This window comes from Harpegnathos saltator, unplaced genomic scaffold (assembly GCF_003227715.2).
Source record: "Harpegnathos saltator strain DR-91 unplaced genomic scaffold, Hsal_v8.6 scaffold121, whole genome shotgun sequence".
NCBI lineage: Eukaryota > Metazoa > Arthropoda > Insecta > Hymenoptera > Formicidae > Harpegnathos > Harpegnathos saltator.
In genome coordinates this window covers 256,013-283,092 of record NW_020229897.1, presented here as the reverse complement: position 1 = coordinate 283,092, position 27,080 = coordinate 256,013, and the positions used below count along the sequence as shown (strand labels likewise).

Below are 27,080 nucleotides of genomic sequence, written 5' to 3'. Positions count from 1 at the left end.
CGCGCGAGCGGTACGGACGGACGTGGTACTTTCTGTCGAGGAGGCGAGCGAGAATTCGTTAAGAAGGCAGAGAGAACTTGGTCTTGGTCTTGCGAGCAAAGGAATAATTTCCGGGTTAATGGACGTGGAAGATGAGGCCGCGCAGCGAAAGGGGAAGAATTCTCGGCTGGTTACCGCCGCCGGTGGTAAAAGATGGCCGGGAGGATTTCCGCGCGGAGAGACGCGCGCCGTAGTAACTTGCCGCGCGCGAATTCGAACAATCGCGAGTAACTGCCCGCCAGCGCGCTGTCGTTCGATCGTATCGCGGTCTGTATTGGAGGACTCGACAATCGCCCGTGGCTACCTACCTTCCAATTTCCCGTTATTGACGAGGAGAGAATTGTTCGACTTCCTGGATGAATTTCGCGACATTTGACTGTGGCTCGGGCTGGTGTCTGTGCTCTTCTTCTCCATCACGTCGTGGTAGCTGTACGACGTGTGGGTGACTGTTAACATCGGATGCACGCTTCCTGAATCGTCCACGTGACGTTGCGTGAAACACAAGAAAAACAAACAGCATGATCGATCGATCGTGTATACGTGTCCGCGCGAGAAAGAGAATGAGCGAGCGAGCGAGCGAGCGAGCGAAAGAGAGATAGAGATAAAGATTGATAGATAGGGGGAGAGAGGGGGGGAAGAGAGAGAGAGAGAGAGAGAAAGAGTTGATCTTACGTCTACACAGGGTGTCTGGATTTAGGTGTCCGGCCAGCATGTCGTGTGCAGGTAAAACTCGTTAAACCGAGTAGGAAAATCCTCTAGCATTCTGTAAAACTACAACGGTAATTACAGAGTTGTTAACGAGAGAAAATTGGCGAACTGCCTGAGTGCGACGGGACGAGCTCTTTAGGCCTCGAGAGGTTCTCGAGGTCCGAGGCTCCTCTGAATCTGTTGACAATGCTGCGAGGCTGCAGCGCGCATGCCTCCATTGTCCAATATTACGCATAATTCTCGCCGTTGCCGATAGATTGTCGATATATTCGGATACATGCCCGATGAAACTGCGCCTAAAGAGCGCTCGCCCCGCGCATCGCGCATCGCACTGTGATTGACCACAATGCCCTTTCGATTAATATCCCCGATAATTGCTCCGCGGTAGTTTGCAAGATCGCAGAGGATTTTCCTACTTGCGCTTGAGCGAGTTCCAGCCGCGCACGAGCGGCTGGCCGGCCGAAACCAAACACTCTGTGCACGCGTCGTCGAGATGCATCGGCGTGTTTACGCGATGAAAGATTCACACCCCGGTTAAATATTCATCACCCTCGCGGTTCGTGCGTATTTAATGCGCCCAAGAAGACCACGCGGTGTCTTCCGAGGGATATAACCGTTTGCACGAGGGTTGGTGCTTGCCCTAGATTCCCCCCCCCCTCCCCGCCACCCCTACGCTACGTTGCTGCTATGTTTCCGATCGGGACTAAATCGCGAAAGTAATTTTCCTCCCAGCGAGATAGCCTCGTTCGCGCAACGAAGGCAGCAGCGTGCGCACGATCGCTCGTGCGAAATTTCCCGAGGTTTCCACCTGGCCGAGCGGGTGCGGGGTGGCGCGTGATTTACGTAACGTGCGAATCGCCACTCTGAAACATCGCCCAGTCGATATTTACAGTCGAGACAAACGTACTTTTAACGAACCCCCGCGCTGTCGGCGCTTACGTCTTCATTCAAAGCTGCAGTTCCTTCGGATTGGATCGATTGTTACCCGTCCGCCATTTCCACAGCAGACAATGGTATTCGTCGATGTGTGATACAGGGCAAAAAGAAGAAAGAAAGAGAGAAAGAGAGTGAAAGAGAGAGAGAGGGGGGGGTGGAGAGAAAGACGAGAAAAAAAAACACGCGCGACGAGCGATCGGAATTGTCATTTTCCCTTCGCACCTGCTCCGACCCGTTTTAATCGATCTCGCGCGGGAGGATCTCTTTATTCGCCCATCGCGGAAAAACACAGCCTGAGATGCGCGAGAACGCGAGAAGTTGAATGAAGCGTGCTTTAATGAGGGGCATCAATGAAATACCGTTGGTCGATCGATTTATATCTCGCGCGGTCGCATCGGCGACATACGTTTCTCTTTTTCCCCCTTCCCTCCCTCATCCCCTTCCTTTTACCTGCTCGCGTCCTGGAGGCTTCGCTCTCCGATCTGTGGTGGCTGAGCGCTTGCAATTTTTCCGTAATCCCGTGAATTTTGTCGGCCAACGAGGACCCACCACCGCTGTAGCTCTCGGCGGCGGCGGCGGCGGCGGCGCCGCCGGTGCTATTAACGTTACTGCTGGAAGTCGTGTGCGATGTAATTGCGGCGCAGGCGGTTGTCGAGGAGAGCGCGGCCATCTCCTGGGAAACGAACAAATGCGAATAATAGCGCGGCCGTTAATCTCTCGCCGGCCGCGCGCGCTCGTTTGCCTCATCCTCGAGCAATCCTAAATCAAATACGGCAATTTTTTATGCCTGATACGGCATGACTAGGCAAACCATAAGAAGGCATCACGAGTGGTCCTTATCCGGTCGGAATGTGGCAATTGTCTTGCAATATTTTCCGGATTGTACCCTGACCAGCGATGACGTCATTATTTGGATGCCTGATTTGGTCCTGATGGATATTTCTGATCAGGTTTCTCGATTTCAGGCTCAATTTTATCAGGTGCTGTTATGCAGCAGTGCGTTTCATTTCCTTATTACGTGCCGGATCCGATAAAGTTATCCGGGCTCTATTTGAAATTTGGAAGCCGGGGTTTCATACCGTGGGACGATGTTCTGCTCGGGTATATCTTTCATTCTTCGTCGGCTTTTGAAGCCGCCCGAAAAACCGCACCTCTTTTCTCCGCGCGCGCCTCGCTTCGCGCCGGCGAATCATAACACCCGCCCGCCCGCCTCCCCGCGGCCTCAATTTATCGCCTGCTTTATCAACTGCTTATCGCCGCGCTAATAGACGCTACAGGCGGCCCGCGAGACTTTTGTATCAGCTGGAAATGGCGATACGCACCTTGAAAGCCTTGCTGTCCACCCCGCGCGAGGACTTCCTGACGAACGAGAGGAAGAGGTGCCGGCACAGGTCATCGGGCGTGTCGATCTCCAGATACGAGTTGAGAAACTTGCGGAAGCCCTCGTAATCGATGTCCTGAAACGGCGAACGGTAAGAAAGACACGCGATTAATTGAGTCGCTCCGAGGAGAAGAAGCGATCCTCGGACAATCGTCGGATCAGAATCAGACGCGTTATCGTTTGAACGGAATATTATCAACGAAATCAGCTGATATCGGCACGCAAACGCGGCGTGAAATCTTTCTTAACCCTTTGCATTCGAGAAATATTTCCACATTTCCTTCTACCAATTCGATAATTACAAATATAATTTGTCGTGAAAAATTCACGATTACTTCTTAGGCTGAGGAAACATTAAAATTTATCATTTGTACATAAATTTATAGATAAAATGTCACATCTTATAGTTTTTGAAGTGTGTTTATCGTTGTCGCCGCTTTTTATTGTTTTATTGCTCTTTATCTTTAAGTGTTTTTCATGCCAGCACAGCTGGCGTTCCGAGTTGCCGGAATAAATGTTCATGTCAGCTGTGCTGGCATTCCGAGCGCAAAGGGTTTAATGCTTCGTTACTTCCTCTCTGAAATATTGTCTGTGTGTCGTAGAGAAGATCTGCAATTGACGGGGTGCAAAATTCGACGTACGTTTGATCGCGTCTTTATTAAATCTTTATTATAGGCTCAGCGCGCGAACATGAGATATGTAGGATTATTAGCAATATTTGGCAGATTAAAACGTTAAACGGATCGCTGACCGAGTTCCCTTGTCACGCTTTCCCATCGTTTCACAGTCAACGGTCGTGATAATGGGAAATAATCTCGCCGCTGGCATCACAAAAGGAAAGCCGCTGTTAATTAATCGGGCATATACGTTCGGAGCTGTCCAGCCCGGCCGCTTTCGGCTCCGCGATCGCGAATGAATCTCATTCAAACGAAAATTAAAGCCCGGCGAAACGTGTCAGTGTCGTCGTATCGTCGGCAGAGGAATAAAGAGTCCGCCGCAGAAGACGCGCATTTCGCAAATTGACTAATTACGATCGCATGCGACGCGACGCCTACATCGAATCGTGCTTGCTCTCCTCTCCTCCGTCTCTCTTTCTCCTTCCGTCCCTTTCTGCCTCTCTGTCGATGGCGCAGACGAATCGATAGTCTTTAATGCAATTAACCGTGCTCCGCTGATTGCTATTCACGGAATTCCTTTCGTTGAGATTGCGCGTACTTAGGCCGTGTCTCTCCAGCAAAATCTCTTTGAAAAAATTATCCGAAGCTCTCAGGTTAACATTAGCATTAGCGCCATATAAAGACACGTTCTCTTTTTCTCTTCCCCCCTCTTTCTTCTCCGTTTCTTTTGCTCCTGGTGAGACGCAAGAACTACACGGGCGATCGCAAGGAGAGAAGCGAAAGACTCGCTTCCAGCAACTGTGATCGAAGCTACCACGGCGAGATGAAACCGTTAAATAAACTACGCGCAATGTAGAATGGATCTCACGTAATCGAGTGCTCCTTTCGAGAATGCGCTACCTACATCTATATAAGTATGTATGTGTGTGTGTGTGTGTGTGTACGTCTCGCGAAGGAGACAATATTAAAGAATTGAGTTTAGACAACGTCCAATTTCATTAAAGAAGAGATAGAGAGAGAGAGAGAGAGAGAGAGAGAGAGAGAGAGAGAGAGAGGGAGGGAGGGAGGGAGGGTGAGGGAAGGGGGGGAGGAGGAGGAGGAGGAGGAGGAGGAGCTTCCCGATATGTGGACCATATTTATCGGACGGAATGCAATTCAATTATCCTCGCGCAGCTAGTGTGTGCCACCGTCTATAAAATCAATTGTAATTAAATAGACATAACTGACGGACGCGACGCGCTCGACACGCGCTAACTCGAAATCATTAAAATTGTGTGAAGTATGCAAAATCGCGAGTCGTCATGTTCGTCGTCGCCCGGGAAGTACATACACAGGAGCGCTTGGAACATTTGTTTTTATAAATATATTCGTCGTGACATAGAAGATCAGCTGGGTGGAATATGCATGAAGCATAGTGCCTGTCAAAACGACACTGTAGATAAATATATACAATACAGACAGACAGAAGCGTGAAATTATCGCAACGTAAAATGCATCGAGATAAAGAAGTGATGGTTTGCGTGCGGTTAATTTTATTTCGTCTCTCTCTCTCTCTCTCTCTCTCTCTCTCTCTCTCTCACTCTCTAAAGCACGAACCAATTAAAAGCCGGACGACGTTCGGTGTCTAAACGAGAACAATTAGAGACAACGAGAGGCATCGCGGCGACGCGACACGCTCGTGTGGCGCACAATGCGATAGGAAAGTTCACCTAACCTGAAAGTGGCAAAAAGTCGCTCAACTTTTCAGACATGCAATGCGCGTTCGCTCGGCCGAATCTGCATAGATATTAGGTCTATCAACCGCGAACAAGCGTCCGCTCTCGCCCCCACTTCGCCGGGAAAATTCATTTGGCGGCGGAATTTGTGCTTCATCTTGTAGGATCCGTCCGGGATGGCGAATAGCCGAGTGAGCTCGATGAGATGCGGTAGGAGCGGCTTCGTGGCTTATGCCGCAGCATGTTCGATTTAATCAACAGTTTTCCGCGCGATTAATGGTCACGTGCGACGACGTTTCGTATCACCGCGCGATTTGTTCGCGTCGTTGACCGTTATTAATTGACAGTCAAATTGACGCTGCTGTTGCCCGGAACGAGCGATGCTAACGACAGTCGAATAGTTGGGTATTGCCGGCGTCAAACTTGAGGATTTCGACGAAACTCGGCCTGGGGATTCGAGGGGTGATCCGCGGGAAATTGAGTACACAAGAGTCGGATGTACGATCTGCGAGAAGCTCGGCGCGTCAACATTTGTTTATCGTAAAACAAAAAGAAAAAAAAAGATAATTTGTCGATAAATAAATGAAGACGTGTCGGACGGACATTCCGTCATTCGGAAATTGATGTTGAAGCGCTGCGACGTTTAATAACGACTTTAAAAAAGAAAGTATTAACAGAGGGAGTGAGAATGCGCAACATTAATAAGGAGGAATTGTATAATTATGAGATGATTTACGTATCTGATGTCTATAAAAAGAAATTGTATTGTCGAGCGAAACAACAACTCTCGCTAACTTGAAGATACCAATCGGCTTAATAAGCGCACATTACGTTTCCAAGTGTATATTATTCCGCGATGTTATCGCAAGTTTTTAATTAGAGTCAAACTAAATGAGCAGTCTCATCGAGGTTGAAAGCTGCAAGAAGCTAACCCAGTTTCGAGTTTTATTTGAGTAGGTTTGAGAGCTACTGTGACATTTATCGATACTCCTAGCCAAGGACGCAGGGCGTCGCCTTTTACCTTTTTTTTTTGCTCCGTTAAACTTACGCTATGAGCGATAAAGTCGCGAGCGGAGAATGGTGGTTGCAAAGGGCGCGGTTCGTGTTGCGCCGATGATAAAAACGAATTTTGTACGTGATCGAGTATCACGACGAGTTAATCGTCAAATTCGCGGATCTCGTGTCCCGCGTCCCATGGTAATTCCCATGTTCGTGTTACGACGACACGATGGGCGGCGGGCCTACGATCCGTTAAATGCAAAACGTATTTTTGCTCTTCTCCTCGCCTTGTCCTTTTGTGATTGACGTTATTATTAAGCTGTAGTTATTATTAAAAACGTCTTGCGTCCCGTGAGACAAGTCACTCTTCCGTTCTAATTTGCACGATCATTTCAGCGCTCGCGGTATTGTGGGGTAAATTGAATGGAAATTCTTTGACCTTACTTTGAGCCAAGTTTTATAAGTAGAGTCAAGCAACTTCGAGAGGACTTGGATCTTCTCTCTTGGCGGTCGATTTGAACGCGATTTACACTGCGCGGCAAATAATCAAAGTAAAACAGCCCTGTGCTCGCGACTACAACGATACGTGCTCGCGCGCGCGTGCGCTGGAATCTACTTACTTATTGAGCCATCTCTTTACTCAACAACTCGTTAAACCGAATGGCTTCCCACTTAATCCGATAAATCTTATCGAACGGGTCTGCATACGCGCGCGCGCGCGCGCGCTCACGCGCATCGTAGCGAAATTATTAATAGACAAGATTATCGGACGATCGATCCTACGTCAGGAAGGCGCGAGAAAAAATCGTATAAATCAAGTATTTTGCATAACAATTGATCGTGATCGTGCCATAATCTTTGGCACGTATGAATCTTCCCTCCCGGTGAATATCCGTGAATTATCATTTCGGGTTATCAAGGCGATTTTAAAGTTCCAATTACCAGCTCGATAATTGTTCTCTTGCGCGGCCGCTGTCTTCCTTTTGCGGGATTCCAAGCAATATTTCTTTATCGGGGCGGTAGAGACGCGAAACCAATTTTTGCTCGGTCTCCATCGAGCGCGGAATTTTCCTACGTCGGCGGAATATCTGGATTTACTACTGAGCCGTTAACACGTGCGCGCGCGCGCGTCTGTTGGCCGTAATCCTATTTTGTCCTTCAATCTCTCGCAGTTATAGCGAGCGTGTTCGAACGTGTGTAATTATCGGCATTCTCAAACTAAAATCATCTTCCCGGCCTACGGTGTTGCTAACTAACTGACAAAGCAGCTAAACAACCAGCCAACTAACCGGGCAATTCCTACCTTCGCATCGCGATTTAACCAGGAGCGTGTTACGGGCATTTAATTCGGGATATCCGATTCGGCCTGGCTGTAATTTGCGCACGCACGTACGTTTGGAGCGGCGCGCACGGGATTTTTTTGAAGTCGGATCATCGCGATTCATTGTTCTCCGCTCTGCGTTTCATGGAATCATCACGCGTCGCGATAAATCGCGCTTTATCGAATCGTCCAAAGGACCCGTGCTAAAAATGAAGGATAAAACAGCATGACACATATTTTCGATAAACGCCAAGTGAACGCGCGTTACTTCTTTCCCACAATGGGCAACATTGTGGTGAGATCAGTTTCCGCGGATCAGATATACTGATAAACGCGAAATCTTTTTATGGTTACAATCTTCTTACATGAGCGCGAGCGATACAGCAGAGGAGATGGGAGGATGGAGTGTGTGTGTGTGTGTGTGTGTATGCGTGCGAAAGAGAGAGAGAGAGAGAGAGAGAACGCGAGCGTATTACCAGTAGAGTTTTTATTGCCGAAGAAACCACGGCGCATATCGAGGCCGTTATCGAGCACGTCACATTTAGACGACCGCATAACAAACCATTTTATGAAATAGAGCAGAGTCTCGCGACGGGGGAGGGCGAGAGAATATTCACATGAATGGGGCAGCGAGCGGCCATTAAGCTTTACACGGAGCACAGGAGGGAGGCGAATCAGCGAGGGCGAAATTCGAAGGGAGAGAGAGAAAATGGGGTCACACTGAATGGTCACGTAAGGAAGTGCTGTCGTGACGTCAGTGCGCCAGTGACGTCATCGTCAGTTCGTCATAACTCCGTTAGGGCGCCGGAAAAATAGGTCGCAGAGGGTGAGAACGTGGAGGGTGGAAGAGAGAGAGAGAGAGAGAGAGAGAGAGAGAGAGAGAGAGAGAGAGAGAGAGAGAGAGAGAGAAAGAGAAATATGCATCTCCCGTTCGTTCGATCACCGAGATCGACGAATGCGTGTCTTCAAATATGCGGCCTCTCGTCGGGTCCGCGTTGAAGATACAAAGAGAAAAAAAATAATCGTCCGCTTGAGACTCACGCGTGGAAGAATACACGTGACGGGCCGAAAATGTACAGCGGAAGCGACAAGTTCCGTATAACCGTGCGCGATGCCCGACGTGATGTATACGTACTTATCGATTTATCGTGCCTATCGGCGTCGCGACAATTTTTCGATTTCACGGCTCCGCGAAACATCGATCGGCTCGCATGAATAATGCATGAAGCGCCACGGCATTTATGCACGCGTTCTCTCTCTCTCTCTCTCTCTCTCTCTCTCTCTCTCTCCCTCGTTTTCTCTCGTCCAACGTATGACAATACGACGGGCGAATCAAGCGAGCTGCGTGCCGAGCGGCGGAAATGACGGCATTTGGCGGAAACGACGATGGCCGATCAGTGACCGCGGACGAACCTCGGCGGGATCTCCGAGCAAAGTCTACATCGAGTCGCGTCAAACGTCGCGAAACGGACGTTTCGCTCCGCCATTGAGCACGTCATGGTGTGACGAGACGAACGCGCTCATGGCAACGTCATGCCTCGAGATAGCGAATGAAGAATTATTCGGTGTTGCTTAAGGTGGACGTAAGGACCGTTTAAAGATTCACCGTTCGCGCATGCCTCGCTCTTCATCATTATACACGAGCCTGCCATTGCGATTGCTGCCATCGTCATTTCGCGGCTATCGTCTAAACGCCGTAAACAGAGCTGCGTCTGAAATTCGCACGCTCGAGCTCGCTCGCGGTGGGCAAATTCACAAATTCACGGTAACGAGCCGCTTCAACGTTTGCTCTCACTCGCGACCGGTATTCCCCGCGAGTCGAAAATAGCGATTGACCCCGATCGCGCGATCGCAAGTCCGTGGCATGCGGCATCGCGACGACTCTGACGAGCGACGACAACCCCGAGACATGATCGTCATCGTCACTTATGGCCCGTCATCGTTCAATTCATCATCGGCGAGCAGCGCTATAAATCAAGCGGATTACGGCTTCTCGACCCGCGGAACGGAAGCGACAGTTATCCCGGCCGCTGCGTGCCACTCCGTCGATCACGCGCGCGGATCGTTAACGCGTTTAACGTGCCGACTATTGCGTCTCCTCTCATCTTCGTGTAACGCGGGCCGACGCGTATATAAGCTCTCGAATAACGATAATACGTGCGATTGGCGGACGTGGAGCTCTCGCCGAGGTGGAGCTCCGGCCGAGAAATAACGGCGTTTTACAGGCGAGGTAACCTTTAGGCCACGACGCACCACCGAGAAGTTACGAGATTATCTCTCATACGTCCACACGCGCCTTTATGGCCGGTACATGTAAAGCCGCCGATCGTCATCGTCGAATGTGTGTCCTTCGGCCGTTGCCGGTTGATCTTTTCAAGGATACCGAGACACATACTCGCACGTTTCCGAGACGACGTACGATTCTTCTGCTTCAATTCAAACGAATCGTCGCGAACGAATATTCACGAGGAAATCTCCACGGGAAAATGGCACGTGCCGCCGCGCGACTGACAGGACTTGTCATATATTTGTGTCCGTTCATCATTTTCTCGTTGGTTTTCGTCAACTTTCGTCCCTGAGGAGGTCGACGAGACCTCCGCACGGGACCGGTAATGCGCAGCCGATCTCGCCGCGCGTTCCCTGCGCTCACAGATCGTCCTTTTTATTAAAGCACTTACACGTGTGAGCGGTACTTAAGAGAAACCGCGCGCGCGCGCGCGCGCATACACACGCTGAGCACCTATGAGCAATCATTCGATAGCAGGGGAGGGGGCGGGCCGCAGTGTAAACAATTTAGGCATCAAGAATAGCTCGATTGTCTATATACCTGGTTATAACAAGACCTTAAAGGTTGCTCTCGAGGCGGGGTGGCTTCAATTAAAAGCTCTTATCCGTCGGAGGAGAGACCCCCACACCCTGCTCCAACATAATAAGCCCCTCTTTCTCTCTCTGTGTGTGTGTGTGTGTATCTCTCTTTCACCTCCGCCTGTATATAATCCACGATCAGGATATATCGTATTATACACATTTTTCCCGCGTGTGCAGCCCGCGCTTTGTCCGCACGTGGACGCTTTCGCTCGCAAATGGCCACTCGCTGTGCAAGTCGCGCGGACATCGCTACGAATATTACGTCACAAGCTCGTGTTTTCGCGACGTAATAACTCGCTCGAGCTGCTCTCTCTCTCTCTCTCTCTCTCTCTCTCTCTTTCTCTCTGCTCTCTTTGTCCACCCCTCCCCTCTCTCTCTCTCTCTCTCTCTCTCTCTGTCTCTCTGTCTCTCTTTTTCCTTCTCCCTACTGGTCCACGCTCGCGAACGTAGCCGGCGAATGCATTGAATAGATAAGCCTTAATTGTGATAATATTCTCGGAGCTCGCTGCCGGATAAAACCATGTACCGGTTTCATTGGTCGTTAGCGTTATTACCATCGCGCTATTGTCACCGCTAAGGTATAATAGTACTTGGAATCATTAAGATTAGCGGTTATGCGACGTGGTTCGCCGTTTAAGCTGACTTTACGTATGTTTTTCTCTTGAATCGTTGTCGTATTTACCGTCCCGAGAGAGATACATCTCGCGCGGAAATTCGTGCGCTCGTGCTCGCCGCGCAGGGTGCGCGGGGGTGAATTTATAAGTGCGATAACGAGCACCTTTGTAACTTTTGCTCCCACTCGACGAGATTGCCCGAGCGCGATTCGCCGCGACAAGTCGGCCGACTTGACGGCGGTAAGTGAAACAATAATGATATGGTGATACACCCCCGGGAGCAAATATTGTTCTTACGAGGGTATTTTGGCCAGGGGAGAGGCGAAGTCAATGTTTCCGACTCCGGGATATAGCGTGACCGTCGTTACCGTAATGGTTTCGCACGCGGACCAGTTTCTTGTTACGCGGCCCTCGTCCTCGTTCTTGCGTCCACCACGCGCTCTCTTCTGATCTCTCCTAATTCAGTTTGGCATTGTTCACGTATACGAACCGCCGCCGCCGCCGCCGCCGCCGCCGCCGCCACCGCCGCCGCCGCCGTCGTCGTCGTCCGACTGCTTCTCTCGGTCAGATTTATATCTCTTGCGCTCCACTTGGGAACTGGAAAGTTTCATTGCGGTCTCTCGCAACTCCTCCGGGTCATTGTCTAGCATCAGCTCGTAAACTCGCGTCGCCCTCGTCATCGAGCGTATTCCCTCGAAAAGCCCGGCGGAGCGTATCGGGCCGGTTATATTCTACCAATTCAATTCGATGCGACGCCGAGACGCGTCCTTTATAGCAATGACTCCGGCCGGCATCATCATCGCCTACCCCGGCCGCTACGCGCGATCGAAGTTCGTCCGAAGTAAAGCAGTTAACTGCGCGCGGCGCAGCGAGACCATTTATTTCTACACGCCGCGCGGACTGCCCGGGGAGATAACGCGCGCGCGCGCGCGCGCCGTCAGCAATTTTCTCCGTCGAGTTTTCATTATCCACCGTCGTACGTCAACCGAGCAACATTTGCGTGCTTACGCGCCGTGCTGCGCTACGCTGTACAAAACGTTCATTTTCGCGGGCCTTTCGCTGGACCGCTCGCGCGCCCGTGTCGGGCCCATGAGAGATTACCGACAGCGTGTCTGTGCTAGGGACGAGCGATTTTCATCGATTAATCGAAAGAACTGATAGTTTTTTTTTTCAATTAATCGATGTTTTCAGATGATTTCATTTTTACTCAATTAATCGATATTCCATGATTTTTCCTCGACATTGGCAACCGATTTTTATTTTTTTTTTTAACGAAATTTGTAAATCTGTCGTCTTTCCGAACGTCAATTTTCAATTGACTGCATATATTATATTATACATTTCGCATATATATTTTACATATATATATATATACTATTGACAAAAGTACTTACTTACTTAAAAGCTTAATGACACATCTGACAAGCAAAAAAAAATCCCCTTTGGGAATACGGTAAGGAGGAACAGACAAAACGTCCCAGGCAGGACGTGAAAATTTTGGCTAGAAAGAAGGACAATTTTCCCCGAAGAAAGGACATCTGGCAATTCTAGAACATAGCTGCCGGCATTCGTCGAGTCATTTCGAGTGCGGCAAGTTTTCAGTTTTTTCGTTGGAATTTTCGCAACATTTCTCTCATCAATATAGTAACGAGACGGTGCATGTCGTGTTCAATAAAACATCCGACATCGTTATCCAGCGTTTCCCATATCAGCTTTCAGATATTTGTTTGACCCCGAATCTGCAAAATAACTGCCAATAAAATCGCGAGCGATCCGACGCAAGCTTTCGCTACCTTCGCGCTCGCGTTTTTCGCGGATGTGTATTATTCGTAGACGTAGCGCGTTTCCGACAATCACTGAAGCTGAGGCTCTTGCTTCGTCGACAATGCGCTGAGGATCCTTCTCGCGACGAGATTTGCTCGTTATTGTTTTTACCGTAAGAACTATATCAGAATAAAAAGTCACGCGAATTCACGCGCGGCGGAACAAAGGACCCGACATCGCCGAGACATTATCGAATTGGAGCGTCATGGTTTCCGCTGTTAAACATCGCGATGAAATTTGCACCGGCGGGAGTTTTGCGATCGGAGGGAGAACTAGCCGCTTGAAACTTTTGTTATTTCGTCATTACGAATACAACGGAATCAAATTTACACAATAGACGCGAAAAGTCGTCGCGGTAATATTCCAAGTTTCAACATTCTCGCGCGGATATTATACTGGAATTGCTAAGAGGTTCTGAAGGGCGTTTTTGACTCGGTTTTTAATATGTGCGCGCGCGCACGCATGGACTTTAACGTATCTTTCTAGGGGGAAATTACATAGAATATTTATGCTGCGTGGTGGGTTAAGCTTTCGTGGTCTGTGTTTAAGTACAAATTTCTTCTGGCCTTAATAAAACCTTGACGCAGTACGCGTACTTGTTCCATTCCGCGGCTCGCCGGTCTCCTCCGAGGCGTGATACAACGCGCTATGTCACGTTATCCGACGAAAGGGGGGGGGGGAAAGGGGCGCGAATTCTTTCTGCCCGCCATCGGACGTAATAAAACGCCGGCCAGCGAATACCGCGAGAAACGATGTCGGTCGAGAGAGTGCGCGAATATAATCGGCAAGTGGGATTATATATGGAGCTTTCGGTCGTTATTTATCCCGACGGTGGTTAAAAAACAGACGCGGCTAAATTGGCGATTTAATCACCAGCAGCGCGTCGCGGAGCTCTCGGGGAGAGAGATTAACGTTCCCTGGCGCATTATTAAATTTTCAGCTTAGGCGTGAGTTATCATCCCCAACGACGTCCGTGAACTTGACGTATGGCTCGCGCGCGCGGCTAAATACAAACTAAAACGATAACGCCCCTATCTTCGTCACAATCTCGAAAATTACGCGCGCGTGATAAGAGGAGGATCCCGTGCACGCTTGGCAAAACGCGGCGAAACGGAGCGTTTCGACGATCCGTACAGGCGTCGTATACTTACGTCACGACGATCGATAGTGGAAGCGCGCGAAGGCAGACTGGAGAGACTTGAAGTGTGCTTACGTCACCGTCCGTCCAAAATTTATCGCGGCCGCGATATAATTATCGTCGCGAGATCGCGCTTTTGATATTCCTGTTGAGATAGCTAAATAATCCGCGCACGCGAATAGAACACCCGCTGAGAATAGACCGGCCGCTGTTTCCGAGATCTTTGAACTTTCGCGGAAAAAAGAGGGGGCGGGGGAGAGAGAGAGAGAGAGAGAGAGAGAGAGAGAGAGAGAGAGAGAGAGAGAGATCGGGTATAGATCTTTGCGCGGAACTTAAGCGCAAACGAACGGACAGTCTCGCGATTTTCCACGCTAACGCTTTTTCCATTGATAACGCGGGCTCTCGTTCGAGAGATCGTGTTATCGTGCCTCTCTTCATCTTAGATTAAAAGGATTTCCTCTTTCTCGTTCTTTTTCGCACATCCTGTCGAAAACTTTCTCAACACGATGGAGTTCTCTCGAGCATTACACTACATCGTCTATTCAGTCATTTCTCTTCCTGGAAGAAAAATTAAAAAAAACTGCGCGGTCTGCCTTAAATCTGCCAATTGAATTTCAATGGCAACCGAGTCCTCAGTTAAGCTACTCGAAACTTAAGTAGTGCAAGTAAGTAGTACAAGTCAAGCTTATCGCTTTCGCGGATACTCGACGGCCGCTGAGGAAGTAATATCAGGCCAACCGAATCAAGTTCTCACAATGCAAGAAATTACATATGAACATTATTCGCTCTGATTCTCTGCTCTCTGACTCTTTGCTTTCAAAAGGAATTTTTATGGTTGGAGCAGAAACGTTACTTTTGAAAGCGAGAAATCAGGCAACGAATCAGGAAATAATTTTCATATATAATTTATTGCGTTCTGATAATTCGGCTCAGATGGAACTCCATATATTTCTCCTAGAGAGAAGAGTACGCACATTCAGATTGAAGTTATTGAAATCATTAGTTATTTGTTTGCGGATTTACAGCGCGTTTCGCGATCGAAATCCCGTGTAGGCTTCCATCGGCCCACATGATCCGCTATCGATCGCGATCGTTAAATCGCGCTTTACTTTCGCGTCAGCCTGAACAAAAAATTGTTAAGTCCATCCTTACGAAGCACAAGGCCCCAATAAGGCTGAAAGTAAGATGCGCTAAAACGAGATGTTTCATTATTATCACATCAGGTTCCGAGATGAGTCTTTTAGGGATATCTTAGATTTTGCGAAATAAGGCTTTGATAAGGAAAACTGATGAGGGTCTTGGAAAGATTTTTTAAACGGTTTAGATTTAATAAATAAGACTGATACAGGGAAAGCTGAGAAGGGCTTCACAAGAATTTTTTAGGGATGTCTTAGATTTTACGAAATAATGCTTTAACATGGAAAATTGATGTGGGCCTTAAAAGGATCTTTCAAGGATGCTTTAGATGTATAAAATCAAGGATAAAGATTTACCCTTACTTACCTCCCGCCGATGACCTTAACCTTGACATATTTTATCAAGGACACTTTCCTGAGTATCAATCAAAAAGTTTTAGTCGTCGCTCATTGTTTATTAAAAAATAATTAACAAAAGAAATTTCATAAATAGAATGTAACTTTCCGACACTGTGACACATAGACACAATTATAAACAATGTTAAACAGTACATAAGGCGGGAGAGGGGCTTCGCCCCTTCCCCGCACCCCCTTCCCAAACAAACCTAACTTATTGCATCTTTATATATTTTTGGACATTGTTGAACAAGTTCTTTTTTAACATCTGTCACCTAACCCAATTTAACTTATTATATCTGCATACAATTAGGTGTTGTAGGTTTTAAGGAAATCTTTTCATATAAAGATGCAATAAGTTAAATTAGGTTAGGACTTATTTGGGGAGGGGGTGCGGGGAAGGGGCGAAGCCCCTCTCCCGCTTATATGTACTGTTTCCTACATTTCTATATATACACTGTGTTTGGATTAACTGTGTGGAAAAATTTATGAAACTTTGTTCATAACTTTGTTATAAACAATGAGCGCGGGTTAAAACTTTCAGAACATTACTCATTACAGAACATTACAGAACCTTGATAACATATGTGAAAATTATTGACATCGAGAGATGGTCCCTATTTCTGCATAATTATAAAAAAAAATTTTTTGCGACTAAAAAGAACAGATGAAGTTAAAGGTCAGTAGTATGATGACGATGAATATATTCATGTATAGGACATGCATAGCATATACTCATTCCTTAAATATGTACACAGTGTCGGAAAATTACATTCTATTTATGAAATTTCTTTTGTTAATTATTTTTTAATAAACAATGAGCGACGGCTAAAACCTTTTGATTGATACTCAGGAAGGTGTCCTTGATAAAATATGTCAAGGTCAAGGTCATCGGCGGGGAGTAAGTAAGGGTAAATCTTTACCTATTGTTTTAGTAGGTACGCTCTATCTGGTTCCTTCAAAGATTTTTTAATTATACCGTAATTAAAAATAAATTTTATTAGTTTTACTAGTTGCCGTGTTCATTAGTCTCTTCCAAGGATTTTTCTAGTATTGCCCTCGTTTTAAAATGCAGCAAACTTTAATGAAAACAGTAGCAGGATTTTTTAAAATATAGCATACTTTATTTTATAAAGTATGCTATATTTTTAAAATAAAAAAATTCTTGTATACCTAACAAGATTATAAAGAAATAAAGAAATTACAGTCTAAATTTCTTGGAATGAAAAGAACGAATATTTTTACTCAAGCAATAATAAAAATATTTCTTTATAAGGCCCTATTAAAATATTGCCTCATTAGGACCCGTTAAACTATTTGTCACACATCTTGTAGGGCCTTTGTCCTTCTATCCCTAGGGATTAATGTCAGGGAAAGATAATCAGAGTCCTATTAATTTTTCTACTCGGGACGGCTCGCTCGCTCGTCGAGTCGCCTCAACGGAGTCAGGTCAGCGACACCCTTACCGAACAGAACAACGTAATAAAGTGAATAAAGCGTGTGCGTGTGCGTCAAGTTGCGCACATGACAGGAGGCGAAACGCGAATCATCTAAATATACAGTACGCCGTGCGCGATGCGATCCCGAAATAACTGCTGACTGCTGTGTTTGTTTTTGCTACGGCGACTATGCTCTCGTGCGTACAATTCCGTACGTACTTGATGCGGTGTTTGTTTGCGCGTAAGAGCGCGTCGTAGGTACCGCAACACCGCGCGCTGCCTGTTGCCACACATGCGGCGAGTGTGGAAACTGCGGAGCGCGCGGTGAACTTTCTCACAAGGGGATCGTGTCCTTGCATCGTGTGCGCGCTCCCGATGCTCCCGATGCCGATAAAAAAGGAGCGAATCTCGATCGCATGAGCGATTTCTCTGTGAGACGGGCGTGGGGAAAAGAAAAGAGAGGCACGGGGGAATTTTCCAGGCGCGAGTGTGATCTCTTTTTCTCCCCCCTCTCCCCCCCTTCTCTCTCTCACTCTCTCACTTTCTCTCTCTCTCTCTCTCTCTCTCTCTCTCTCTCTCTCTCTCTCTCTCTCTCTCTCTCTCTCTCTCCCTTGGTTTTAAATAAAAACCGCTGTCGATATAGATACGAGAGACCTTTTCCTGAGACCGGAAACATTGGAACCCGCACAGGTGGGATTTTAACGAGAACGCAACGCGACTTGAAAGCGCGTACGTTCAGCGCGCACTTTGCGCAAAATTATCAGCGATCTTTCTCCTTCGTCCCTCCCTTCTTCTTATTGCGCGTATACAAATGGTTAATGAAGTTACGGCTGCGCAGAGACGCGAGTTATATACATATATTTCTTTTTTCGTGCCGGATGCAAATGCGAGGGAGATCGTATATGCAAATGTCGCTCGGCGAGATGAATCCGCCTGGAAGGGTAAAAAAGGCAGCAATTTAGAGTGATAATTCGAACGCGGCATAATCTAAGCGGCAGGTTCGCTTTATTTCTGCCTCCGCCTGCTGGCTCGACAGAGATATCGTGATATAAACTGCGGATTACGCGTCGCTGGTTCGGCCAAGCTCGGTCATTACGCGCGGGATATATACGGAGGCGAAATAGAAATCCACGGAGACGCGCTGCTGAAAGAAACGTGTGTGTATCGCGGCCGCTGCTGCTTTGCTGCGTAGATCGCATTTATCGTCGTGAACACGCTTCTCCGGTGTCCCCTTCGTGCGCCGACATGTTCGTCATAATTTACTTGTTAGTGTTAACCCTTAAAAGCTACCATCAAATATCACCCCGAGCAAACTTTCCTTGTTATTGTTTCTAGCAAAGTGTATGCGAGAATTGGCGTTTTATCATATAATGTCGTCACTACTGATAGTGTGAACAAGTATAAAATATACTACAAGAATATAAAAAACACTATAAAATTAGTATCGTCAGTGCGGTTACGTTTTTGATAGGATCGAAAATTTGCAAGGGGATAAATTCCCCTTGTAATAGTAATTTAAGGGTGAAACTGATCGAGTTACGAATAAATGATAATAAATTTGAAAAAGAAAACAATTTTACGGCCGATGGGGGGGAATCAATGAATCAACGAAGAAAACAACACCGTGAAAATGTATCTCGAGTTACGTCATTATCTTCGGTAATTCGACCATCAGTTTGCACGTTTGTGCTGGCCTAGTTTATTTTTGTACGATCAACGGAGATCTCGACGTGACTAGTCGACGCTTTGACGTATGAATTGTACCGTTCGATTTCCGGGAATCGTGCCATTCGTGTTATCGCAATAATAGGGCGAAACTCGCCGAAGGTTTTGTTCCTCGCGTTCTTTCGTCCTCCCCCCCCCTGTCCCATTTTTTTAACAGCCGTATCTAACCCCTGCACCTTCGGAACATTTACGAGAGTATTTCGACGCACTTCTATGCACAGCGAGGACGTATATCCGGAGGCTTGTTTCACTATATCCGCGCTTACGTTTGATTCCGTGAAACCTTTGTGTTCCTCGTTTTATTGTTTGCTTTTCCTTTCTCTTTTTTTCTTGTTTTTTCATCGGCGAATCGCGCGTGCATCGAGTGTTCGTGACGTTTCGCCGGCTATGAAATGAATTTGAGAGCGAGCTGCAAAATGTTTCATTCAAAGGACAGTTTCCATTAATGCGGATCGTCTCGGAGAAATCGGGCTCTCGGGTCTTTTGTCGCCGTTTACTTTCAAACGCCGTCGAACGTCACACGCACACCACGCCATTTGGCCTTTTCCCCGCGGTAGTCCCGCGGTGCACAGACGCGCACACACCGCTCGATATTACACGAGGCAATTATCCGCGAGCATGGGTCGCGAAAAATTAGATCGGTGCGCTGGAGATGCGCCTAAGTGAGAAGCGGATTGTTGTCTTTGAAGTTTTATTTAACGCGCCCGGAGCGCTTCCGCGAGCGCGCGAGGTGCTCGCTCGGGATACTCGCGATCCGCGAATAATACGCGAATAAACCTCCGAATCGCCGAATGAAGCTCCGCGAAAGTCGCAACCGATGAAATTCCCGTGAAACAGCGGGACTAAATTTATCGCCGCGGGAGGTCTGTCTTGTCCTCTTCCTCTCTCTCTCTCTCTCTCTCCTCTCTCTCTCCGTCTCCGTCTCCTTTTCTTTCCAACGACGAATGGCAACTATACTTTGAAGCGTACACAAAAGCCGAAAGAAAAAAAATGACTGTGTATATAGATTCATACATAGGCATTCGCGCCGCGAGATGCGTGTACGCACACACACACACACACACACACATACGCACGCATGTGTATACGCGCGCGCATCCGAATGTTGTAAGTTTATAGACGCTGTGACGTCACCACAGATGCACAGCAGATGCAATCGCGAGTGCACCGACCTCGACTCCAACACCACCCCGAACACCAGCGTCGAACTGCGAGCGGGTAGTGACGTCATCGGCAAAATCCCTCTCCCGTTTCCATGGAAACGATGACGTCGTCGTACTTTTCGCGCGACGTGTGTGCAGCGCGTTTTCGAAAAGGTCAATATTCCCAGCGAAACACGCGAATGACAAAGATAAAAGAAATAATATCCGCAAAGGGGGAAGTGCTCGACATTCGCGTTCTCATTTCCCCTGGAACGGCCGCGTGAGTTTATACACATTAGCGGGCGGATTGTACGGCGAGAATATATTTTCCGGGCCTCCGGTCTCCTGCGGCAGCATCGAAGCGAAACGCAAGATCGTAATGAAGGGAAGGCATCGGGAATCAACTCCGATTGTACACCGGCGAAGCTCAGGCTATTGACTCAACATCGCTTTCTCTCCTTCTCCCTCCGCCCGTCCTTCGTCGAGCTTCCTCGTGGCTCTTCTCTCTCGATCTCCCGTCGTTTATCCCCTTTGTAAATGAAAACTCTCCATTATGCGAAACTTCAGCAGAACGACCGGAGCTTTGTTTCGCACAAATTTACATTGCAGCACCTGTCATCTTCTTCAATACCGGCCGCCGACGAGTAAGACGAGACGGAGTCTCGCGCGCGCGCTCCGTCATGTAATTATACGACGAGAGATGTTCTTTTTCCGCGTTTGTTTCTCGCGCAATTGGAGATTGACTGCTGCTTGTCGCGCGCCAAATTTTGTATCCTGCCAGCAACGTCGTCACGTGAGACGGAATAAAATTAATAGCGCAGCTCCGCAAGCGCGGAGGTCCATCAACGTGGAGAGCGATTCGTGTCTCTCGAAGTTTCCTGCTTTCATTTCCGGGATTATACGCGATATCCACTGCGATCGGCCGAAGGACCACCGATTGATATTTATTCGCTCGGCGAAGTAACTTTCCTGTCGAATCGCCGCGAATGAAATCGCACGAGACGCCGTGGTGCAGTCAATCCACGGGATGAAAAGCGGTACAGCTCCATGCTCGATCTCCGTTTAATACCGATCAATACCGAATCGATCGCGCGTCGACGGTCCTCTACAATTCTCTCTTTCCTCTCCCTCCCCCGCCCCTTCCCCCTCTCTCTTTCTTTCTTCCTCCCCTCCTCTCGCGTGTACAGCAATAAAGCGAAAGGATGGTATCGTGCAGAATGCAAGGATGAAAGCGGATTACATCGGCGCGAATCAGCCGGCGCCGTTGCCGCCGCTTTAATTTCGCGTTTCTTCCTTCTGCTTGGATAAAAACGTGCACGGCCGGCCGAGCAGACGACAAATATTTTCTTGCGACGTCGTCTTCGCCTCGGGGGAAGAAGGCGGTGAGGAATTTTATCGTACATGAAGGCGAACGGCAAATGCAGCCCTGCGGGCCTTTTAGCTCCAGCGCGCGCGTTCACTCTTTTCTCGGGTCCTTTCTCCATATCCGTCTTTTCCACCCTTCTTTCTCTCTCTCTCTCTCTCTCTCTCTCTCTCTCTCTCTCTCGCTAGCGCGCGCGCGCGCGCGCGAACGCTCTTTCTCGGGGATCGGTCTCCCTTTAGCGAGTTTTGCACCGAGCTTTTCCCGGGAAGAGATGGCACACCTCCTTGTCGCACTCGGCGAGCGAGAAATGCAAGCGAGAAGCTACTGCACCTGGCCAGGAGCGTGAGAAATTTTACCCCTGATTATAGTGATACAGGTTTTGCCCCCGTTGCTCTCTCTCTCTCTCTCTCTCTCTCTCTCTCTCTCTCTCTCTCTCTCTCTCTCTCTCTCTCCTGTCTCTCTCTCGATTTATCTTCATCTCCATCTCCTTTCCGCATTGAGCTCCATGCTCGATGCCGCCGAGTTGATTGCCACGTCAGAGTTTCGAGGGTTCACCGTCGTCGTCTCGTCGACGACGTGTGACGACGACGGGTTCATTACGCCGAACACGATAAATAACGGAACGATTCGTCGTGCTTTTGGCCGCGCGTCGTAATGGTTGTCACGACAGCGCGCACGCACGGGAGATATTATTACGTATCGGCTGCACCCGAGTAATTTATGAACTTAAGCGTATATGTGTGTGTGTGTGTGTGTGTGTGTGTGTGTGTGTGTGTGTGATTGCAGGATATGCCATGACGATGAGCCACTACGGCGGAGAGGTGTATTTAATTAAAGTCGAGTTCGCGTGCTCGGCCGCAATTCTCGAGCTTTCGGGTGGCCGGTATGTTCGAGAACTCGGAGCGATTACGCGATAATCGCGTGTACAAATTATCGCAGTCGGATGCCGCAGGTGTTTACGATGAGCCGAGAAATTCGTGTGCATCACAATCAAGTAACATTTCGACGTCATCGGGCGATCGGGGGAGGGTTCAACGGGGAGACCGGTATCTCATTATCGAGAACGTTCCATAATTCGCGCGCGCGAGACCGCCGACGACCGTCGGCGTGATGACGAACGTATTTATCGCTGCGGATATCGCTGCGGATGTCGTGCGTAACGCTCGGTAAATGTTAACCCCGTCGTTGAATCACGGAGAGTGGGTGAGGCGAGTTTTCTTTGCAAGCTCAGCAGTTGCCCTTTTCCAAGTGTTTCTCGCGTCACGGATACATTTGCAGAGAAGGACTTTTGTCAATTGTTCAGCTCTCTCTCCCTCTCTCTCTCTCTCTCTCTCTCTCTCTCCTGCTTGCCGTCAGCCCTCTCTTCTTTTCTTCGCAGCCACCGCAGAAACCTCATTCGAGAAGCCGACGATACAAGTTTTTCTTTATCGCTGCGCGTACTTTATTGCCGCGACGTTTACGAGTGCCGGTTCGCCACTCGACGTTTTCATCGTCCTTCGTTTATCCCTTTGACACCGCGATATATCCTTCGGCACTCGGTATCGTCGCCGAATTGACACTGCCTACCCGCACGCTTTCTCGGTACGTCGCGAATAATAGCGACGCTGTGTTATGTCAATAGATCTTTCCTCCCGGCGCGGCGACGTGACGTAAGACCTTTAGTCCCCCGCCGGCTTATGGCGAAATCGCTAGGAACGACGTAACTAGACGTAGTTATGCAACGACTCGCTGCTGATTACCGCTGCGAATGTCGTTAGAACGGCGCTCCCGCGTGTTTTTATCTCTCCCTGCGGCTTACACGCGAAATATCGCACGGCAATTCTCCTGTCGCACAATTGCTAGTAATTCTCTCTCTCTCTCTCTCTCTCTCTCCCCCCCCTCTCTCTCCCTCCATTTCTCTTCCCAGAAATTTATTTCCGTATGAGAGAGAGAGAGAGAGAGAGAGAGAGAGAGAGAGTATCTCACAACGACGCACGTACAACCGTCATTATTAACAGCGACTCGTGTTCGTAGCTGGTAATAAGCAGCTTATCAACTCTCTTCCTTTGAGCGTGTCTCGAAAAAGATAAATATTTACCAGCGACGACTCGATCCGCGATAATCACGCGGACGTCGGAGCGATTGCGACTCACGGAGAAACTCATAAGATAAATGCGCGGAGCAATTTCGACGACGAGTCCGCCGCTTCCGTCAATCGGAAGCGCACTCTAAATTCGGGAGCATCTTCTGTGACGTAAAGCGCCGTAGGTGCTTCCCCGTGCTCATCCCGAATTCAAGCTAAGTCGGTTAGAACGTCCCGGACCGGGTGTGCATTTCATAGACGCGACGCTCTACCGTCGAAACTTTGACAGTAAAGTTCTTCCGCAGGTAACCGCAGAGCCGGACGAGCGGCGAGGTGAAGACAGCGCGCGCGCGGAGGCGGGGGCATTTTGAGACTCTCGAGTCTCTTCTTGCATAATTACGCGCGTTTTATTCGTGGTCGGTCGATCGATCGATCGATCGATCGATCCATCCTCCTCGCTCCAGTCGCGCCTTCTGAATTCACCAGCGAGCCACGATCGATCGTATCGGAAACCGAGGTGTTGTCTCGCGCGGAGAGGACGGGGGCGATCCCGGCGACTAACTTACGCGGGGACGCGATCGTAAAGCGCGGCGACTAACGACGACACACGGTACGTATACACATGCAACGAACGCACAAACTCGACAAAGTGCGCGCTCGCGAGCGAGCTTGTAAATCTTCCGCGCGTTGTCAGTTTTCTAGGCCAAGTGGAAGAATCGTAATATAAACTTCGGCCGCGCGGTTTATCCGTCGTTCTCGCGCGACATTACGTCCCGCGCTCAATGGCGCGCGGATTCTTTCCAGCTGTATCCTTATTCTTTCTCCTCCCCGCCCCGTCTCCTCCGCCCCTGTGCCTCGCAATCCCTCACGTTCGGGCGAGCGTATAAAAGCGCGATGTATGTGTGTGTGTGTGTAATATTTTAACGGTATCTCTGGATTATATCGGCTTTAAAACCGAATTGACGACCGCGGTGTAACATACAGAGCAGAAACTTCATCCCCGCAAACTGATATCGCCGACAACGTTCCGCGTCGTCGGCTTGATAAAAATTTACGACGTGCTTCGAGAGACCCTCCTGCGTCCGAGGAACGCAATCTTCGTGAATTTTCACGAGTCGCGCCGAACGAAAAGTCGCGCTCCTCCTCCGTTTCTCCCTCTTTCTCTCTCCCTCTCTCTCTCTCCCTCTCTCTCTCTCTCTCTCTCTCTCTCTCTCTCTCTCTCTCGTGTTTCAAATTAATGAAATGATCCACAGCCCGGGGCAAGTGAAAAGCGTCATTTTTGTCGCACGAGTGACCACTCGGCGCATTCTTCTCCCCGGCGAAATGTCCCCCAGGCTAGTACTACTGGCACAAGTAAGTACAAATATGTACTGTCAAGTGCGGCGCGCGCGTTATGTCAGCTTGACACGACCCCTTTCTGAGGACGTGTGAAAGAGTGCGTCTCTCGTGTGTCACGGCCGCGTGTTGTTTTAAATTAGTTTTAGCCGGGCTTTTTAATTAATTAGTCCCGCCGTTTAATCGCGCACTGAATTTTATTCCACACGCGACTCATCGACTGCAATTCGGACGGATTTCGCCCTCTCCCTCTCTCTCTCTCTCTCTCTCTCTCTCTCTCACACCCCTTCGATTCGATTTAACCTCTTTCGCTTCGGCGTCGGCGGCTGGAGGGGCAAAAAGGAACGTAATTCGCCGTATCTTGCGGCAGGTTGGCGCACGCGTTCGTCGTTGGTGACATTACTGCGGAATAATCAGATCAAACCCGCGACCACGTCCACTTACTCGATAAACGAACGAGGAAGCGGCCAAGGGGAGGCGCGGGGGGTATCGCGCGTATTTAACGGAATCACCGTCGTCCCGCTTCGGAAAGCGTTCGCATCGCGACGCGTAATGAGCCGACGTTATCGCCGTTTGTTAGTCGTTCTCGTTTCAAGTCTCGTTGCAACCGGCGAAACAACGACGCGCTGTTGCTCTGACGTCGCTCTCGCTCTTTGCTCGGCGGGAGGGGGGGGGGGCAGGCGATGATAAAGGGGAAACGGGAGAGGAGAAAGATGAGTAGCAAAGTACAAGAAAGACGAAAACACGCTTCTGAGTCGCTCTCGAAGCGAATCGACGGAAGCAGGAAACGGAAAGAAGGAGAGGAAACTTGGACGCTGCGGGGGAAATAGAGAAGGCGGAATCTAATTCCACGTCGCTACCGTGTAACGGAACGTTATTGCATTCGCGACTTTGCTCGGGTAATTTAATATAAGAATGCAGCGATGCGCGCTTATACGCGGGGCCATGCCGACGGAGGTGGAGGGGGGGCGCGTTTCTCTCGTTTTACATTGGAGAGCTCGCGCACGGACTGCCGAGCGCGCGAGTTAACCTTTGCGTTTCGAGATGCGTCCTCTTGCGGGACGTCTACAATTGCGATGACGAGGTAACGCGAAACCACCACCACCACCACCATCATCCCCACCGGAACCAGCGTCACCGCCGCCGCCGCCGCCGCCGCCGCCGCCATCACCGCCGCGGAAGAAAATGCAATATCTGTCCATTATCGTATTTACCACTGGTACCCGCTAAAACTTTATAATCCCGCGGCCGAATGATCGATAATCGTAGAGGCGGCCGCCGAACGACGGCACATCGCTGCACCCTCAGCCGTCGGAGTGGCCACTGAGCGCTCTGACGGCACGGACGGGACGGACGAAATTCGCGACGAAATCCCGCGAGAAAGCGGGGGGAATCTCGTTAGACGGTTGACAGGTGTCACGTTTCGTCATCAGTTAAATTTTCCTAGGTTAGATTAACGGAAGCGACCGCTCCGCGCTCGCGAGAAGCGACGGACTCGACGCCGGTGGTTGAGATTGACGGTAAGACGCGATATCTCGAGAGCGAGGGTTCTCGTTCCGACGGGGCAGATTGGTCGCACTTGCGGGCGATTTTAAACGCAGCTTTCCCGGGCGCGGTTATCATCCGCAGTTTGGTGAAAATATCTGAGAGAGTCCGGCGGAGAGATGTAAAAAGCGGAGTTTCCGCGCAAACGGGGGCGAGGGAGGGCGGCCTGACGCGTAGTGAGTTTCCTCAGAGGAGACGCGCGATATTTTCCGCCAGTCGGTCAGCCAGGTGGACCTGCTCGGTTACACGAGAGGAGAAAAAAGTTCTCGCGGATAATAGATTCGATCCTGATAGTCGGAGGGAAAATCTGGGCAATGATATTTTACGAGTCGAAGCTTCGGCGCGGATACACGTACATACAGGGTGCTAAGTTTCAAACGTAACAGGTAAAAAATCTCAAAAACTATGAAAGATATCAAAGAAAGCTAAAACACGTGTTCCATGATTTCGAAGGGGAAAGAGAATGGCGTTATCAGTTTTTTATTTGGCGGGCATTTTCAAAGTCCGTTGAAGGTCAACTTAATTTTTTTAAATGGAAAGCCTAATATTTTATTATATCTTCTTTTTCTAGCAATTAATTTTAACAGCTTTTGTCTGGGACATTTTTTTTATTTGCCTAATATTTTTTGAAATATTTAAAGGAAACTTGATAATTTTTTCAACATTTAACTTACGATATCTCGCTGATTATTCGTCGAAAGGAGAAACAGCATTAGACTTTTTTACTTTATTTACTATTAAAAATGTATTACTTTAATAGTGCCCTAACTTTTGTCA

General features: G+C 48.9%; 1 protein-coding gene across 3 annotated transcripts in view; it reads right to left on the bottom strand.

Moving 5' to 3' along the window:
* The window catches only part of Dgk (diacyl glycerol kinase 1), a 136,259-nt gene that overhangs the window by 19,487 nt on the left and 89,692 nt on the right, over positions 1 to 27,080 (bottom strand). For 2 of the 3 annotated variants that reach the window (XR_003113971.1, XM_025305622.1), the window contains exons 4-6: positions 3,006 to 3,140; positions 2,134 to 2,356; positions 348 to 509 (exon numbers count right to left, since the gene is read on the bottom strand). Coding sequence is in view for 2 of the 3 variants with exons in the window: in XM_025305622.1 (XP_025161407.1) it covers positions 348 to 509; positions 2,134 to 2,356; positions 3,006 to 3,140 (520 nt within the window). In the remaining variant the exon portion in view is untranslated. The remainder of the gene's footprint in view (positions 1 to 347; positions 510 to 2,133; positions 2,357 to 3,005; positions 3,141 to 27,080) is intronic. The other variant, XM_025305628.1, reaches the window with a different exon arrangement.